This window comes from Chiloscyllium plagiosum, chromosome 26 (assembly GCF_004010195.1).
Source record: "Chiloscyllium plagiosum isolate BGI_BamShark_2017 chromosome 26, ASM401019v2, whole genome shotgun sequence".
Taxonomy (NCBI): Eukaryota; Metazoa; Chordata; class Chondrichthyes; order Orectolobiformes; family Hemiscylliidae; genus Chiloscyllium; species Chiloscyllium plagiosum.
The window spans coordinates 50,643,874-50,662,452 of NC_057735.1; the positions used below are offsets into that span (position 1 = coordinate 50,643,874).

The 18,579-nt window shown below is 43.6% G+C and overlaps 1 protein-coding gene and 1 long non-coding RNA gene across 2 annotated transcripts; both read left to right on the plus strand.

Moving 5' to 3' along the window:
* Nucleotides 1-3,293: 3,293 nt before the first annotated feature.
* On the plus strand, nt 3,294-7,032 carry LOC122563348. Its single transcript, XR_006315561.1, has 3 exons — nt 3,294-3,678; nt 5,194-5,344; nt 6,992-7,032. It is a non-coding gene; the product is annotated as an uncharacterized LOC122563348 (long non-coding RNA).
* On the plus strand, nt 7,021-17,091 carry LOC122563346 (gastrula zinc finger protein XlCGF26.1-like). Its single transcript, XM_043717099.1, has 2 exons — nt 7,021-7,062; nt 14,006-17,091. The coding sequence occupies exon 2, from the start codon at nt 14,307-14,309 to the stop codon at nt 15,678-15,680; it is 1,374 nt and encodes a 457-aa protein (XP_043573034.1). The 5' UTR covers nt 7,021-7,062; nt 14,006-14,306; the 3' UTR covers nt 15,681-17,091.
* The last annotated feature ends 1,488 nt before the right edge of the window (nt 17,092-18,579 follow it).

Genomic DNA, 18,579 nt, shown 5'->3' on the forward strand with positions numbered 1-18,579 from the left:
ATGACGGAAGAGCAGCGCGTGTATTTCCGAGGTTGGGATTGCGTCTGGTCAAAAATGGGGCGGAAGGGAATACTTGCCCCCATTTATAATATTATAGCCATAAGCAGTACATGTTGCTGAGTCAGCCGATTGGCGCATCTAAAGAGTGTTAAGACTTTAAGTTTGGAGTGGCAAGGTTCGAAATTTCATTTTCATGTTTGGATCCATGTTTTTGACATTGGCAGTAGCAGCTGCCTTTGCTCGCATCCGCTCAGAATCAGCTTCTTGTTCCCAGTAAATACTGCAACCTGGAGAAGGTGGTGTTGTGGTTATATAATAAACGAGTCATCCTTGGGGACTCACACACGGAACTGGTAACGTAAAAATTCGTCGAATAAAACCTGGAATGAAAAGTTGACCTCATGTGGTGAAAGGGTTAAAATTGTGTCCCAATACATGTGTGAATCTAACCGGAATGGAGGTGTTGCTTAGTCCCGTGTGAATCTTATTATACACGTTCCCGTGTGAATCTTCTTATCTGTATGTAACCAGAATGGAATGTGTTTTTTAGCCTTGCTCTGCTGTTCACATGAATGTTTATATCTGGAAAAGAGTATATCAGCTGGAAAAGTCTCCAGTTCGGTGAGTCTGCTCCGGGGTTGCGTTTAACCGCCGAGCGTGGGTTGTTGGCAACCGCTCTACGAGAACTGACGGCTCCCAGTTCCGGTAACACGTAGAGTGAGTATAAATCAGACCCGTTGTAAGTACGAGACCTGGTTGTGGCGACGCTGCGGGGAATAAAACACTTATATTCTAGCAGACTCGCCTCTTGGCTGTTTGTTCTGTGTCAGACTACTTTCCTGCGAGCCTGGTCCTTGACCTTGAGAATTTTTTTTAAAACAACTAGAAACCTCGAGTCCAACTCGAGGTAGGAGTTTGGTACTCCCGAACCCCCAGGTTACTTTCATTAGTCCCTCATAACTACTAAAACCCAAACCCCAGCCACCAAGGTAGTACTTAAAAGTCAGTTTTCTTACCTTGGTCTGTGCACAGAGTTACCTGCCTTCCCCCTTGGGACACACCCAAAGACTCCTTGAGTCCAACTCAAGGTACACACACTCACTGCCAACTGGTTCGGAACGACTCTTAAAGGATTCAATTCAGGCAATCCCTCAAGCCACCCACCGCTGAAAAACACGAAACCGATCTAAAGGAACGGGGCACGCCTTCTCAGTTATCGACGGTGGGAGCCTTTTCAGGAGCTGAAGTTCATCCCGGTCGAGAGCCCCCAATTGTGAAACGAACCCACTTAATCAATAATTTTCAGTCCGAGTCAAAGTTTCGAAGCAGTACATTTATTTGAACATCTTTAAGGATGGGTGGATTCTTCCTTTGGTAATTCCCTGCACCCAAGCCTAAGCCGATCATACTTATTGATTACCTCACTTGTTTTTCTTTTAAATCTGTCTCATTTGACTGTCCTTGTTCGTTACAGCTTTCCTGTTATTTTGTCCAGTTCCTCTTTTCTTTTCTAACCTACTGACTTCTGAGATCATCCTTTACTATTTTGATAGCCCAAAGAGCGGACCTACAAACTATGAGCTTATTGCGAAATGCCCCTCCTGTTTCTTTTGTGGTCAACTACAATACTCAAAGTTATTTCTTAGCTTAAAACTATTTCTTTAAAAGACCCTCTATATTCATTAAAATCAACATACACCTGACAACCTGGAAATTTTCTCTCTCAAGAGGAATCAGAGATTTAATTAAATGTATTACAGTTTCTAACTGTTTAACTGTAGCTCAGTCAAATTATTTGTAATACATTGTTGGCGTTGTTCAGTACAGAAGGCTAGTCCATGCTTTTTATCAAATTGGGTCTGAAAATCAGTTAAATTGTGGAACTTTGCAGATTTTGTAAACCTTGAACTTTTAAAAAAAAACTGTTAATAGTGAGATTTGATTTTAAGTGTGACACCCCTGAGAAGCGTGAGACCAGGTACAGTCATCATAGTCTTACCAGGCTGCTCTCGCAATAGGGAGAAATGACTTGTCATGGTAGTTTGACCTTGGGGGGTGAGAAACAAAACTCACTCATAAATCAATCAGCCTGAGACAAAGCCCTTGGAAACAAGAATTTATTACAGCCTTGCAAGAACCAGACGCTTCTGCAATCAAGCAGAAGTGCGCATGAAATCAGAGCATACTAGCTTTCTTATTTAGTTTACAAGTTGTGGAATCACGCCTCCGCTTTCCCATCCGATCATAAGCCAATTACCTCACTTGTTACTTATTTTTTTATCTGGCCATCCTGCTGTCCTTGTCTGCATTCTTTGTTCCTTGTTTGTTACAGCTTGTTCTTTTATCCAGTTTCTCTTATCATACTATAAGCTTTATTGTGAAATGCCCTTGCTGCTTCTTTTGTGGTCATCTACAACCCTTTAAAGTTATTTCCTAGCTTAAAACTATTTTCTTTAAAAGACCCTCTATATTCATTAAAATCAACATACACCTGACAACCTGAAAATTTTCTCTCTCAAGAGGAATCAGAGATTTAATTAAATGTATTACAGTTTCTAACTGTTTAACTGTAGCTCAGTCAAATTATTTGTAATACATCATGATTCTTGTTCAGTACAGAAGGCTAGTCCATGCTTTTTATCAAATTGGGTCTGAAAATCAGTTAAATTGTGGAACTTTGCAGATTTTGTAAACCTTGAACTTTTAAAAAAAAAACTGTTAATAGTGAGATTTGATTTTAAGTGTGACACCCCTGAGAAGCGTGAGACCAGGTACAGTCATCATAGTCTTACCAGGCTGCTCTCTCATTAGGGAGAAATGACTTGTCATGGTAGTTTGACCTTGGGGGGTGAGAAACAAAACTCACTCATAAATCAATCAGCCTGAGACAAAGCCCTTGGAAACAAGAATTTATTACAGCCTTGCAAGAACCAGACGCTTCTGCAATCAAGCAGAAGTGCGCATGAAATCAGAGCATACTAGCTTTCTTATTTAGTTTACAAGTTGTGGAATCACGCCTCCGCTTTCCCATCCTATCATAAGCCAATTACCTCACTTGTTACTTATTTTCTTATCTGGCCATCCTGCTGTCCTTGTCTGCATTCTTTGTTCCTTGTTTGTTACAGCTTGTTCTTTTATCCAGTTTCTCTTATCATACTATAAGCTTTATTGTGAAATGCCCTTGCTGCTTCTTTTGTGGTCATCTACAACCCTTTAAAGTTAATTCCTAGCTTAAAACTATTTTCTTTAAAAGACCCTCTATATTCATTAAAGTCTTAGCCTTAAGTATGCTACATGCTACTAGAATTAACCCCCGCACCTGCAAAAACAACATTTCTAATCTCCCACAGGGGGGTCACCGTGCCTCAGGCCAGGCAAGCGTTTGAGAAGAAAACTCCGTAATAGTACTCTCAGGTAGTGCGAGAATTGAACCCACACCAGACGTCCCTCTGCATTTCAAACCAGCTGCCCACCGACCTGGACAAGAAGGGACGAGCGACAATGGTGATACCATTACCCAGAAGGCTGTGCGGCGGCCAACTGCCCCCCCCCCCATGGCGCAAGCGCAGTTCTCGAGCATGCGCAGTGGTAAGAATAGTGAGGCAAGTGGATAACGTGGAGACGCTTCATCCTCTGCTTTGGCGGCGGTTCTTTAACCTCCTGGGGAACCTGGCCGAGGTGAACGGCCGCCGATTGATTTGGGGCCGATGCGGACAATAAATAAATGTGAAGCTTTGGGTGAAATCATTGGGGCCTGAGATCTCCAAGAGGGTCGCGGCAAGTCAGCTGGAAGTTACAAAGAGACAGGAGACAGCAGTCGCTAGTTTCCCCCTTCACGACCCGCCCGGTGGCCGCCATCTTTGTCCTGTCCTAAGATTGGGCGAAGTCACGAGCTGGTGGGCGGGCCTTGAGTCTGGATTCTCCAGCAGGGGCTGGGGGCGGAGCATAGTGCTGGTGGGCGGGGTCTTCGTCAGGGGATCTCTTTCTCGTGGGGGGGGCGGAACCGCAAGCGGTGGGCGGGGCCTCATGCAATGGATCTCCTTTGGAGTTGGAGGCGAGTCTTTGGGCTCGGGAGCTGGGGGGTGGTCTATCTGGGGGCGGGATGCCCTGGGAAGTGGGCGGGGCGACCCCTGGTTCCCGGGGCAGTGTTTGCTGATATCTGTAACTGTGGGTAACTGATGTGCGCTAATTCGGCAAGGCTGGGTCTGTCTCTCATACTGACTTATAACCTTTTGAGTCTGCTTCTCCATCCATCATGATCGTGCTAATCCTTTATCCCACTTTTTTTCCACATACTGTTTGATCCCTTTAGACCCAACTGCTGTATCCAACTCCTTGAAATGTTCGGTGCAGACTACTTTCGGTGCTTGTGCTTTTCACATGCCATCACTCTCTGGGTGAAGAAATTTCACTCAGCTCAGCCCTGAATGGTTTACCCTGTATCCTACCTCATCAACAACATCCTTCCTGCACCAGAGGAAGCCAGACGATAGACATTCTGAAGAGACAACAATTTTCTTGGTGTGTTGTGTGTAAATCCACTCTTTCTAACCCCTTGGCAAAAGAGTTTAAAATTCTACTATTGACTGTCCAGCATAGAAATTCATATCGTCCCCTCCTCCTGGTCCAGGATGACCATGCCTACTCTCTGCAGCACATTGCATCAAGGTCTGAAGTCTCTGCATTCAAGGATGACAGTTACTCAGGGTCATTTCTGCCTTGGGTCTTCATGTCACCGAACAGAGTTTTTGGACACATGAAGCAGGATGTCCCATGAGTTTGTGGGATGCAGAGATCAGGTTCTGCTTTCTTTTCCTTCCTTCTGCACTGCTGATCTGACTCATCAATAAGAGATTGGGTCTGAAAGGCAAATTCAGCTTGATAAGCTCCATTCTGAATAAAGAGCAACAAAATCCTCCTACTCATTCTGTTATTAGAGAGGTGTGCTGAGAGAAACCTCAAAACTTTCAACAGGACTGGACAGGGTAGGTGCAGGAAGGATGTTGTTGATGAGGTAGGATACAGGGTAAACCATTCAGGGCTGAGTTGAGTGAAATTTCTTCACCCAGAGAGTGATGGCCTGTGAAATTCACAAGCACCGAAAATAGTCTGCACCGAACATTTCAAGGAGTTGGATACAGCAGTCGGGTCTAAAGGGATGAAACGGTATGAATTTGTAAACTTCTTTTACAGGATGTTCAAGGAGGCTGCACAGAGATCTCACCTGCTCCCTGGATATTTCCTCAACTGTAGGAGTTTTCTCTGAATTCTGTGCTTCTGATATCTTTCCATTTGCAAGTTCCAAGAGGAGACTTTCAAATTGAAGAATGAAATTATTACAGAGGTATGTATTTTTGACATTCATCTACAACTTTGAGCTTTTAGTTCTATATTATTTTATCTGTGAGGTTCCATGGCTCTGGAGTTGGTGTGACTGCTTTATTGTGGATCTAAATCCATGTCCATTCATTGTTCTGTTTTACCTTTCTCCTCCCTAATCACCTCTCTACAATTATCGAACTTTCGTGATGTTTTGTATTTTACTCTCCTGTTGACTATTTCTAAGTGTGGTTTCTACTGCAGCCCAGCCATGACATAACCTTTGTTGCTTTCTGGGGAGAGATATGAAAGGCTGTGTGCCTGGAGGAGGTCACCGTGATAGAGATAATGACAATCAGGAAGGAAAGCAAACAGGAATGAGATTTTTAAATTTTGGTAAAGCAAAGAACTGCAGATGCTGGAGATCTGAAACAAAAAGAGTTCTGAAGAAGCATCACTGGTCTTGAAACCCTAACTCTGTTTTCTATCCACAATGCTGACAGACCTGCTGAGTTTCTCCAGTAATTTCAGTAGTTTTAAAATGTTACCCTAGAGCCTTTGCTGATCAGTAAGCATGGGCTGGTGATGGTTGAACAAGACTTGGTGCGAGTTAGCACATGGGGACAGCATTTTTGAGAATCTCAAGATGAGATGGAGGTTGATTGTGGAAGCCTAGCAAGGAGGGTGTCAGAATAGTCAACTCTTGAGAGGTGACAAAGGAATGGATGAGCGTTTTGGCAGCAGATGAGCTGCAAGGAGGGTGTCAGAATAGTCAACTCTTGAGAGGTGACAAAGGAATGGATGAGCGTTTTGGCAGCAAAGAACAACAGCAAAAAAAAAGTTAAGGAACAGGCCCTTTGGCCCTCCAAGCCTGCGCTGATCCAGATCCTCTATCTAAACTTGTTGCCTATTTTCTAAGGATCTGTATCCCTCTGCTCCCTGCCCATTCATTTATCTGTCTAGACCTATCTTAAATAACACTATTGTGCCTGCCTCTACCACCTCCGCTGGCAACGAGTTCCAGACACCCACCACCCTCTGTGTAAAGTACTTTCCACACATATCTCCCTTAAACTTTTCCCCTTTCACCTTGAACTCATGACCCCTAGTAATTGAGTCCCCCACTCTGGGGAAAAGCTTCTTGCTATTGTTACGACGCAGGTTAACGCAGAAAAGATTTATCCCAAGCAGTGATCTGTGAAAATTTGATAGGCCAAGGACTAGTTAAAGTAAAAATTAACACCTTTATTTCTTAAAGTATAAAAGAGAATAATTAACTAATAACTATTTACAATTCCTTCCTCTAACCTGTTACCTTCCCTTCTATAATACTAGTCCAATAAAACTCCCGATTATGATTTACAAAACAAATCATCTGAAAACGAGGCAGCTTTCGTTTTCTCTGAATTCCGGTCTTCTTCATAGGTTACTGATCGATAAAGGAACCTTTTAAGAGAGGTATTTTTCAGGTAGGCTTTTTACATGCTGGGGCTTGGCAGATCTCCGCTCAACTGTTCAATTTTCCCAGGTCTTATATCCCAAAACCATTGGATTGTGTCATTGGTTTTTAAGATTGGCAATGTACTGAATTCAAACTGGATTGGAGTTTGGTATTTTTCGGGGTGTAATTTAAACTGATAAGCCTAATTCAAATCTGTTTTGTCGTTTCCAGGCAACCAGCTAATCGTATTGTTCGATCAAATGTTACATTATATTTCTTTTCAGAACACTTGGTTCTGTCAGGTAGGTCTGTTGCTTTTAACTTTTTTAAAGGTACAGTACACCCACATCTTCATAACACTATCCACCAATTATATCTCTCATGATTTTGTCGCCCTCAGGTTCCTCCTCAACCTTGTTCTTTCTAATGACAATAGTCCTAATCTACTCAGCCTTTCTTCATAGCTAGCCCCCTCCATACCAGACAACTAGAGTGGAGTTGAATGATGTTACTGAGTTAGAAATAAGTGGTCTTGGTGATAATGGGGAAGTTGGAAACTCTTCTTGGGGTGAAATATTTCACCATAGCTGAGAACTGTGTAGTTCAGCCTTAGATCGTTGTCAGGGAAAGGGACAGAATCGTGACGAGGGAGTGGAGTTTGCAGGGACCGAAGACTTCAGTCTTCCTAATGTTTAAATGGAGGAAACTTCTTCTCATCCAGTCTGAGGTGTCACACAAGTCAGGATAATGGGGAACTTGGAGGTGACTGTATCAACATAAATGAACAATGCTTTTCTTTTTAGCTGATGGAGTTTGTGAAATTCTCATAAAGTTGTGGTTGATTTGTAGATATATTAAAATCATAAACTACACCCCTGCCATTCATTTTCTCTCTCTCCAATTCTGTTTCTTTGTGTTTACCTTCCTAGAAGGGTCAGTGTCTTGTGTATGTCCAGACTGGTAGCAGGTTGCCTTCCCTGAAGGACATCAGGGAATCACATTGCTTTTTATGACAATTTAGCAGCTTTCATGGTTAGTTTTTTTACATATGCCAACTTCATAAATTACCAGATTAATTAATGTAACGAGGGCTACATCAGGTTCCAAGCAATCGATTGTGATAGGGGAAATTCTTGTCAGAGGCACAGACAGATGGTTCTGCAGCTGACAACAAGAAATCAGAATAGTGTGTTGCCTCCCTGGTACCAGGATCAAGGATATCTCAGAGAGACTGCAGAATATTCTCAAAGGGGAATGGGGCCAACAGCAGATCATTGTACACATTGGAACTAACGACATAAGAAACAACATGGATGAGATTCTGAAGGGAAAATATAGGAACTTAGGTAGGAATTTTAAAAGGAGGTCCTCAAGAGTCGTAATATCTGGATTACTCCCAGTGCTACAAGCGGCACGGTGGCACAGTGGTTAGCACTGCTGCCTCACAGCGCCGGAGACCCGGGTTCAATTCCCACCTCAGGCGACTGACTGTGTGGAGTTTGCATGTTCTCCCCGTGTCTGCATGGGTTTCCTCGGGGCGCTCCGGTTTCCTCCCACAGTCCATTCAATGAATGGCTGAGGAGCTGGTGCAGGGAAGAAGGGTTCACATCTTTGGATCATTGGAATCTCTTATGGGGTAGAAGTGACCTGTGTAAGAAAGACAGATTGCACTTGAATTGGAAAGGAACTAATATACTGTCAGGGAGATTTGCTAGAGCTGCTCAGGAGGATTTAAACTAGTGAGGTGGTTGGGACCCGGGGAGATAGTGAGGAAAGAGGTCAGTCTGAAACTGGTATAGTTGGGAATAGAAGCAAGTCAAACAGTTAAGGCAGGCAGGACCAAAGCAGAGAGCAAGGTAAATTAAACTGCATTTATTTCGATGCAAGAGGTCTAACAGGGAAGGCAGATGAACTCAGGGCATAGTTACGAACAAGGGACTAGCATATCACAGCAATTACAGAGACATGATTCAGCGTTGGACTGGCAGCTTAATGTTCCAGGATACAAATGCTACAGGAAGGACAGAAAGGGAGGCAAGAGAGGAGGAGGAGTGGCATTTTTGATAAGGGATAGCATTACGGCTGTACTTAGGGAGGATATTCCTGGGAACACAGAGCAGTTATTTGGGTACAACTGAGAAATAAGAAAGGGATAATTATTTTATTGGGATTGTATTATAGACTTCCCAATAGTCAGCTGAAATTGAGAAACAAATTTGTAAGGAGGTCTCAATTATCTGTTGGTGGTGGTAGGGGACTTTAACTTTCCAAATATAGATTGGGACTACCATAATGTTAAGGGTTTAGATGGAGAGGAATTCATTAAGTGTGTACAAGAAAATTTTCTGATTCAGTATGTGGATGTACCTAAAACCTGGCATACTCTTGGGAAATAAGGCAGGGCAGGTGACTGAGATGTCAGTGCGAGAGCACTTTGGGACCAGAGACCATAATTAAATTAGTTTTAAAATAGTGGTAGAAAAGGGTAGACCAAATCTAAAAGTTGAAGTTCTAAATTGGAGGAAGGCAAACTTTGACGGCAGTAGGCAAGAACTTTCAAAAGTTGATTGGGTGCGGATGTTCACATGTTAAAGGATGGCTAGAAAATGGGAAGCCTTCAAGCAGACAGTAGGTTCCTGTTCGGGTGAAAGGCAAGGCTAGTAGGTGTAGGGAATGCTGAATGACCAGAAAAATTGAGATTTTGGTCAAGAAGAAGAAGGAAGCATATGTCAGATATAGACAGCAGAGATCAAGTGAATCCTTAGAAGAGTATAAAGGCAGTAGGAGTATACTTGAGGGAAATCAGGAGGGCAAAAAGGGGACATGAGATAGCTTTGACAAAGGGTTAAGGAGAATCCAAAGGGATTTTATGAATACATTAAGGACAAAAGGATAACTGGGGAGAAAATAGGACCACTCAGAGGCAACCTATTTGTGGAAGTACAAGAGGTTGGGGGGATACTAAATGAGTATTTTGCTTCAGTGTTTATTGTGGAGAAGGATATGGAAGACACAGAATGTGGGTAACTAGATGATGGCATCTTGAAAAATGTCCGTATTACAGAGGAGGAGGTACTGGATATCTTGAAACATGTAAAGGTGGATAAATTCCCAGGACCTGATCAGGTAAACCCTAGGACTCTGGGAAGCTAGGGAAATGATTGCTGAGATATTTGGATCATCGATAGTCAGAGGTGAGATGCCAGAGGACTGGAGATTGCTAATTGGTGCCAATGTTTAAGAAAGGTGGTAAGGAAAAACCAAGGACCTATAGACCGATGTGCCTGATGTTGATGATGGGCATTTGACGGAGGGAATCCTGCTGGACAGGATGCCCATGTCTTTGGATAGGCAAGGACCGATTAGAGATAGTCTATGTGGATTTGTGCTTGGGAAATCTTGACTCAGTAACTTGATTGAGTTTTTTTCAAGACTTAACAAAGAGGATTGATGAGAGCAGAGGAGTGGACGTGATCCATATGAACATCAGTAAGACATTTGACAAGGTTCCTCATGGTAGATCGGTTATCAATACAGGGAGAACTAACCATTTGGATACAGAACTGGATCGAAGGTAGAAGACAGAGGGTGGTGGTGGAGGGTTGCTTTTCAGACTGGGGGCCTGTGACCAGTGAAGTGCCACAAGGATTGGTGCTGGGTTCACTACTTTTCATTATTTATATAAATGATTTGGATGTGAGCATAGGCGATATAGTTCGTAAGTTTGCAGATGACACCAAAATTGGAGATGTCATGGACAGCAAAGAAGGTTACCTCAGACTATAATGGGCCAATGGGCCAAGGACTGGCAGATGGAGTATGATTTAGATAAATGTGAGGTGCTACATATTGGAAAAGTAAATCAGTGCAGGACTTACACACTTAATGGTAAGGTCCTGGGAAGTGTTGCTGAACAAAGTGACATTGGAGTACAGGTTCATAGATCTTTGAAAGTGGACTTGCAGGTAGATAGGATAGTGAAGAAGGCGTTTAGTATGCTTTCCTTTATTGGTCAGAGTACAGGAGTTAAGAGATCATGTTGTGACTATATAAGACATTGGTTAGGCTGCTTTTGGAATATTGTGTGCTGTTCTGGTCTCCCTGTTGTAGGAAGGGTGTTGTGAAACTTGAACGGGTTCAGAAAAGATTTACAAGCATGTTGCCAGGGTTGGGGGATTTGAGCTTTAGGGAGAGGCTGAATAAGCTGGGACTGTTTTCCCCAGTGTTGCAGGCGGAGGAGTGAATTTATAGAGGTTTATAAAATCATGATGGGCGTGGATAGAGTAAATAGACAAAGTCTTTTCCCTGAAATGGGAGAGTCCAGAACTAGAGGGCACAGATTTAGGGTGAGAGGTGAAAGATTTAAAAGGGACATGAGGGGCATGTTATTTCAGGCAAAGGCTGGAATGAGCTGCCAGAGGAAGTAGTGGAGGCTGGTACAATTACAACTTTTAAAAGACATGTGGATGGGTACATGAATAGGAAAGGTTTGAGGGATATGGGCTGGGTGATGGCAAATGGGACAAGATTAATTAAGGATATCTGGGCGGCATGGACAAGTTGGACTGAAAGGTCTGGTTCCATGCTGTACAGCTCTATGACTCTAATTCACTCAAATTATTAAAATCGACCGGGCTTTGAACGAAAACAGACACTCGGTTGTGCGTAATGGCACTTTTGGATGGCTAAGAAATACTAAAACAGGGATAAGGTTCAGGTGAAGAGAAATTTTGAAATCCAAAGAGGAAGGTTGAAGCATCTGAACAATATGGTGAAATAATTAAATATAACAGAAAAGAACAGGAGAGGACAAAGAGTTTAATGAAATTGTACATCAGTGAATCAGCATTGTACATGATAGAAAATAGTGGTAAAATGTATATGAAAGATTCTTTATTTGAATGGCCAAATTATCTGCATTAAGATAGATGAACATATGACGGCATGGTGGCATAGTGGTTAGCACTGTTGCCTCACAGCACCAGAGACCCGGGTTCAGGTGACTGACTGTGTGGAGTTTGCACATTCTCCCCGTGTCTACGTGGGTTTCCTCCGGGTGCTCTGGTTTCCTCCCACAGACCAAAAATGTGCAGGTTAGGTGAATTGGCCATGCTAAATTGCCCATAGTGTTAGGTGAAGGGATAAATGTAGGGGAATGGGTCTGGGTGGGTTGCGCTTCAGCGGGTCGGTGTGGACTTGTTGGGCCAAAGGGCCTGTTTCCACACTGTAAGTAATCTAATCTAATCTAATGACACGAGAGAGGGAAATGATTTTGAATCAATCACTGTCAGGGAGACATGGTTAAAGTGTGATCAAGGGTTGGACGTAAAAATTCCAGGGTATATTGTAGGGAGCCAGTCAGGATGGGAAAGCAGAAGGGAAAAGGAAAAGGAAAGTCCTTTTTGACTCAACTATTGGATCGTTTCTGAGGACATGCTGACAACAGATGATAAGTCCATATGTAGAATGAGGTCCGATCCACGCCGTGCTTGACACATGCCCCTAAAATTTTCTGATGTGTACACTGACAAGAAGAATTGTAGCATCCAATGTTCATAAGAGTTTTTGAGAGATGTTGTGGCTGGAAGAAGATGCAAAGATGGAGAGGATTCTAGGGGATGAAATGTGTTTCACTGATAGAGAGGGCTGTGTGAGGTGGAACAAGTTCTATAGAAATGGTGGAAAATTCACAGGAGTGGAACCAAGTTACAGGAAAAGAGATGGACAGCTGCAGGGCTAGGTGAGACTACAGTATGATGAATAGAGGGGATGGAGGATGTTACAGGAGCATGTAGATTGTAGAGTCTAAGGAGGTTACATTGAGGAGATTTGCATGGAGTTGGGACTGTTGTACAGGCTGAAGGAACACAGAGTTATAGGGACTAGATGATATTATAGGCTTAGGAATAATGGGCGGCATGGTAGCTCAGTGCCAGGGACCTCGGTTCGATTCCGGCCTTTGCCGACTGTCTGTGTGGAGTTTGCACATTTTCCCCATGTCTGCATGGGTTTGCTCCGGATGCTCCAGTTTCCTCCCACAATCCAAAGATGTGCAGATTAGGTGAATTGGCCATGTTAAATTGCCAAGTCGGGTAAATATAGGGTAAGAGAATAGGTTGGTTACTGTTCGGGGAGTCAATGTGGACTTGTTGGGCTGAAGGGTCTGTTTCCATACTGTAGGGAATCTACAGTTTCCTCCCACAATCCAAAGATGTGCAGATTAGGTGAATTGGCCATGTTAAATTGCCAAGTCGGGTAAATATAGGGTAGGAGAATAGGTCTGGGTTGGTTACTGTTCGGAGAGTCAATGTGGACTTGTTGGGCTGAAGGGTCTGTTTCCATACTGTAGGGAATCTAATTTTAACATTTTAGCCACTTGATGGAATGAAGAGAAAGGGAGCTTTGCAGGTGCTGCAGATATTAAAGGTGTAGTGAGGGTTCTCGTAGCAGAAGGAGGAAACATTGGATTTAATGGGATGATAGGAATCGGGAGAGTTGTGAAGTGTTGGAATTGGTGCCAGAGATATGGATTGTGCTAATGGCTGGAGGAGTTTAGAGTTAGGGAGGGGAATATGTGCTGCAGTTGGTTAAAGAGGTATGGAGGGTTACAATGGTATTGGAGGAAATTACAAATCCAGAGCATATTGTCGGACCCAAAACTGTATTTATAACATATTAAAAGTATGCATGTGCATACCATTCACACTTCGCAAGATAAAGATGCCCTCCATACCTGCACACACAACTGTCAGTTCACAATCTACAGGATAAGGATCACCTACACGCTCACACATGCAGAACTGACCAGATTCACAATCCACAAGACAAAGACCCATACACCCCCCCGCCACACACACACACATGCATGCATTTGCAGAACTGATGATGCACAATCTACAAGATAGAGACCAGCTCCTCACACAAGCATGCACATTGAGGAGGGAAAGGGGCCCAAAAACCAGGGGTGGGAGGAAACAAAAAGGGCCCGTGACACAGAAGGCCCTCTGTCTCCCTTCTCCTATGCTCCCCGCTTTGGCTCTTCCGCTTTGGACGACCACCACCACCATCGCCAATTACCCCACCCCAGGACCTCTCACTGACCTTCTGGGTCCCTCCCAGATCCTGACCACTTTACCTCCTACTTTTCTTGGGTGCTCATCTCTTTCCACACAACTTGCCCATTCCTCTATCTGGACCTCTTTTTATCCTGTTCTGAATGATGCCTCTTGTAAACTCTCTCTCCAGAGTATAAGAAGGGGAGGATTAACAAAGAGCAAATGCAAGCCTCACATCAAAATCTGACTGAGCTTCTCCACTCATCAGCACCATCACACTCGTCTGTATTATCGGCCTCTGGATATGGAAGGCATTCGATTTGATTTCCTTGTCTCTTTTTGACAAAAGAAACTTCAGTGGAAGTTCTCCAGTACACAGACTCTGGGACAAGTTGTAACCAACCTGACCACACAAGCAGGGAGAAATCAGCTGATGCTAGGTTGCTTTAATTGTTTGTGTTGCCTGGAGGTGCTCAAAGAACACGAATGCCATGGAGAGTCCATGGAAGTGCCAGGACTGCGGCAAAAGGTTCGGTTGTCAGTCCCGTCTGGAGTACCACCGACGGGGGCATACCGGGGAGAGGCCATGGAAGTGCGAGGACTGTGGGAAAGGGTTCAACCATCGGTACCTGTTGGAGTACCATCGGCGTGGGCACACTGGGGAGAGGCCTTTCAGCTGCGCTGTGTGCGGGAAGGCTTTCGCTCAGGCAGCCAACCTGATGTTGCACCAGCGGATCCACACAGGAGAGCGACCATTCAGCTGCAGCACCTGCGGAAAGAGGTTCAGTTGCTCAGCCAATCTCATTGGTCACCAGCGGATTCACAGTACGGAGAGGCCGTTCACATGTTCCCTCTGTGGGAAGGGATTCACTGGATCCTCTGACCTCCTAAAACACCAGCAGACACACACGGATGAGCGTCCCTTCAGGTGTCCCACCTGTGAGAAGCGCTTCCGGAGGGCATCCACTCTTGCCACCCACCAGAGGATTCACACCGGGGAGAGGCCTTATGCCTGCCCTGATTGTGGGAAGGGTTTCACTGGGGCATCTGGCCTCCAGTCACATCGGCGGATTCACAGCAAGGAGAAGCCATTTGGTTGCTTGTCGTGTGGGAAGAACTTCAGGCAGTCGTCCGCCCTTAATGCACACCAACGTGTTCACACTGGGGAGAGGCCATTCACCTGCTCTGTCTGTGGGAAGGGGTTCACCCATTCTTCTGGCCTCCAATCACACCAGCGAATTCACACCCAGGAGAAGCCGTTTGGCTGCACATCTTGCGGAAAGAGTTTCAGGCATTCAACAGCCCTCAGTGCGCACCAACGTGTTCATACTGGGGAGAGGCCATTCATTTGCTCTGTCTGCGGGAAAGGATTCACTCATTCATCAAACCTGCTGTCACACCAACGAATTCACACCCAGGAGAAGCCATTTAGCTGCACTTACTGTGGGAAATGTTTCAGACAGTCATCCACCCTCACTGCACACCAGCGTACTCATACTGGGGAGAGACCTTTCACCTGTCCTGTGTGTGGGAAGCGATTTACACAGTCTGCCAACCTGCTGATGCATCAGCGGACTCACACTGGAGAGAGGCCATTTACCTGCTCCGTGTGCAAGAAGGGCTTCACTCAGGCTTGCAGCCTGCTCTTACACCAACGTACTCATGATGTGAAAGATGCCTCAGCTGTTCGGAGGACGGGAGGGAGATCATCCAGTCCTCAGTTATTGAGGAACGTGAAACAAAACCACTTGGCTCCTGACTCTTCAAAGCCTGTCCACCATCTAGCAGGCACAACTCAGGAGTGTGAAGGAACACTCCCTACTCACCTGGATAAGTGTGGCTCCAACAACACTCCAGAAGCTTGATATGAACCAGGGCAAAGCAGCCTGCTTGACTGACAAGTCATTCAAAAGCATTCAGCCCCTCCACCATTGATGCTCAGTAGCAGCAGTGTGGATCATCTACAAGGAGCACTGCAGGAATTCGCCAAGGCTCCTGAGACAAACTCCTGACCACTATCATCTGGACAGACAAGGGCAGCAGATAACATGAGAACACGTGCGACCTGCAAGTTCTCCTCGAACCACTCACCATCTTGACTTGGAAATGTATCATTGTTCTTTGAGTGTTGCTCATCAAAATCTTGGTACTCCCTCTCTGACAGTGTTTTGGACAGCAGTAGTTCAAGAAGGCAACTCACAACACCTTCTCCAAGGCAGTTAGAGATGGGCATCACTGACTGGGCCAAACTTTATAGCCCATGTCCCATAAACAAATAAAAAGAAATGGGCATATTGTTTCAGGCAGAATCTGTGACAAAGACTGGTTTGAGACCTATTCAGCAGAGATGACACCTGCCATTGAAGCAAATAGACCAGTCCACACAATGTCCAATGTAAATGCATCAGCTATAATATTGCATCAATTTGAAGTTACAGGCAATTGTGGGGGATATCCTGAATACAAAGACCAGCTCAACCTTTGTCAAAAAATACCAACTGCCACATGATGATGTGCTTCTGCTTCTATCCCAGATACTACCTTTCAAGACAAAACGTTTAGGTAGGGGAGATATGGGTGTTGTCTCCAAACTGTCGTTGCAAGCGTCTTTGTGTCTAATTATAATATCCAACAGAACAGTAAAATTGTTCCAGGGCTCATGGATAAGATAGAGTTGTAATGAATTGGTCGTCCCACTTATATTAAAAGACAAAGAAAGTTTCATTACAAAAGGCAACTGGAACCATTCACTCATAGTTCAGTGGAATAAACCAATCTGGTATCCCTGTGCATTTCAATGAAAGGAGAGTAGATGAGGAAGTGGCCATCTCTTACAGATGTATGTATCTATGCTATTGAACATCGAAAGAAAACAGCATTTGACTCTCTGGTTGCTGGCTGAGACATCAGAATCATGTAGGATAGGGAGAGATCATTGTACAGACAATTTAATATTGTCTCATTTAACATTTTAAATTCCTGCAGTGAAGTGCTGTGTATTAGTAATAAATGTCACATCAGCAAGGCCAAGAAAACACAGGCTGACTTGGGAGGAGCCTTTAGGATTTCTCTTCAGAATGTTGACAGTTTGGAACTTTATCTTTTGCTATATTTCAATGAACCATGAATTTTCCTGTTTCTACAACTAGTTCTGAATTCCTTTCAAGGAATATCTGTATTATCCTGCTGTTTATTTTGGGCCTACTGAAATCAATCTGGTACTATTATACACTAGAACATAACTGTTTATAAAGAATTCAAGTCCATACTTTTTAGTGAGAGCTTTATTTCATTTACTCATACTCCATAAAACACTCATGCCATTGATTACTAGCTTCCATCTATATAGTCAAATCGAACCCAATTAATGATCAACCATAAATCCATCAACTGTTGCCTCACTCCATTAGATTGCAAACATTCATTCAGACCTTATTAGACGATAATAGATTCCCTTTTAATGTAATAATTGTGAAAATAAACATACGGAATAAAAACACATTTCATTCCCTTTTTTTATTAAGAGATCATTAAATTTCTAGGTGTCCTTTTTCCTGAATGTCCAATAGAACTGACTACTGCTATCCACCCATTTCAGTTTGGAGATCTCCTCATTCTTCAGCATCAGATTAAAAACTCCATTATCGATCATTATTTTCTCATTCACTCATTCAGTAGAGCATACATTATCCCATATTGACTTATGGATAAGATACTCAATGGGTATTGCTGCTGAATTCCCTTTTAAATTTTCTTCCAATAATTTGTGAACAAATACTATATGGCCATCTTTCCAAGAGTGAGCTTTTCTGTTGCTGAGGTAGTTTTTACAAGTTTTCTGATCTTTTTAGCTTCCCAAGGCATAGGGCAACACTTACCTCCCTTTCTGACAGGAGAAATTATAAATCCTCTTGCACTCAAAAACCATTGCAGAGATTTGCAAAACCAGTGTCACTAAAAACAAGAAGTTTCATGTTCCTGGCATCTCAATGATGGAAATTTCACAACTCGATTCATTGAAGAAATTGTTTTCAATTTTTTTTGCAGTAAACGATGTCTTGCCTTGTAAGCTCGAGGAACAACTTCTCCCTTTCTGCTGAGGCACTTTACAGTTCTGAGTGTTCTGTATTGAATTCAATGCATTTAGAAAATGTGCAGGCTAGGTGGATTAGCCATAGTACCCAAGGGGTTAGGGGGATTGGGTGTGGGGTGGGATACTCTTCGGAGGGTTATTGCAGGCAAGATGGGTCAAATGGCATCTTTCTCCATAGGAATTCTATGTAAATGTTATCTCTCCTCTTTCCACAATTTTTCTATAATTCATTTATTGGATATGGGGATTGCTGGTTCCACCATTTATTGTCCATCCTTAAATTGCCCAGAAAGCAGTAAACAGTTAACAATATTGCTATGGGAGTGGAGTCACACAGAGACCAGACCAAGTAAGGACAGTGATTTCCTTGCCTAAAGAACACCACTATTACCATCCCTGGACTTCTTTTAATATTCATTCACGGATGAGGGTATCATTGGCTTGGACAGCATTTATTGCCCATCCCAGTTAAGAGCCAGACCGCTGTGGGTCTGGAGTCACATGTAGTCCAGACCAGATAAGAATGGCAGTTTCTTTTCCCTAATGGACATTCTTGAACGAGATAGATTTTGCCTGATAACCGACAATGGTTCATGGTCATCATCAGACTCTTAGTTCCAGATTTTCATTGAATTCAAACTCCACCATCTGCCATGATGGAATTTGAACCT

Excerpts from the sequence above, each read along its gene's own strand:
- LOC122563346 (XM_043717099.1), top strand. The coding sequence starts at position 14,307 with ATGGAGAGTCCATGGAAGTGCCAGGACTGCGGCAAAAGGTTCGGTTGT.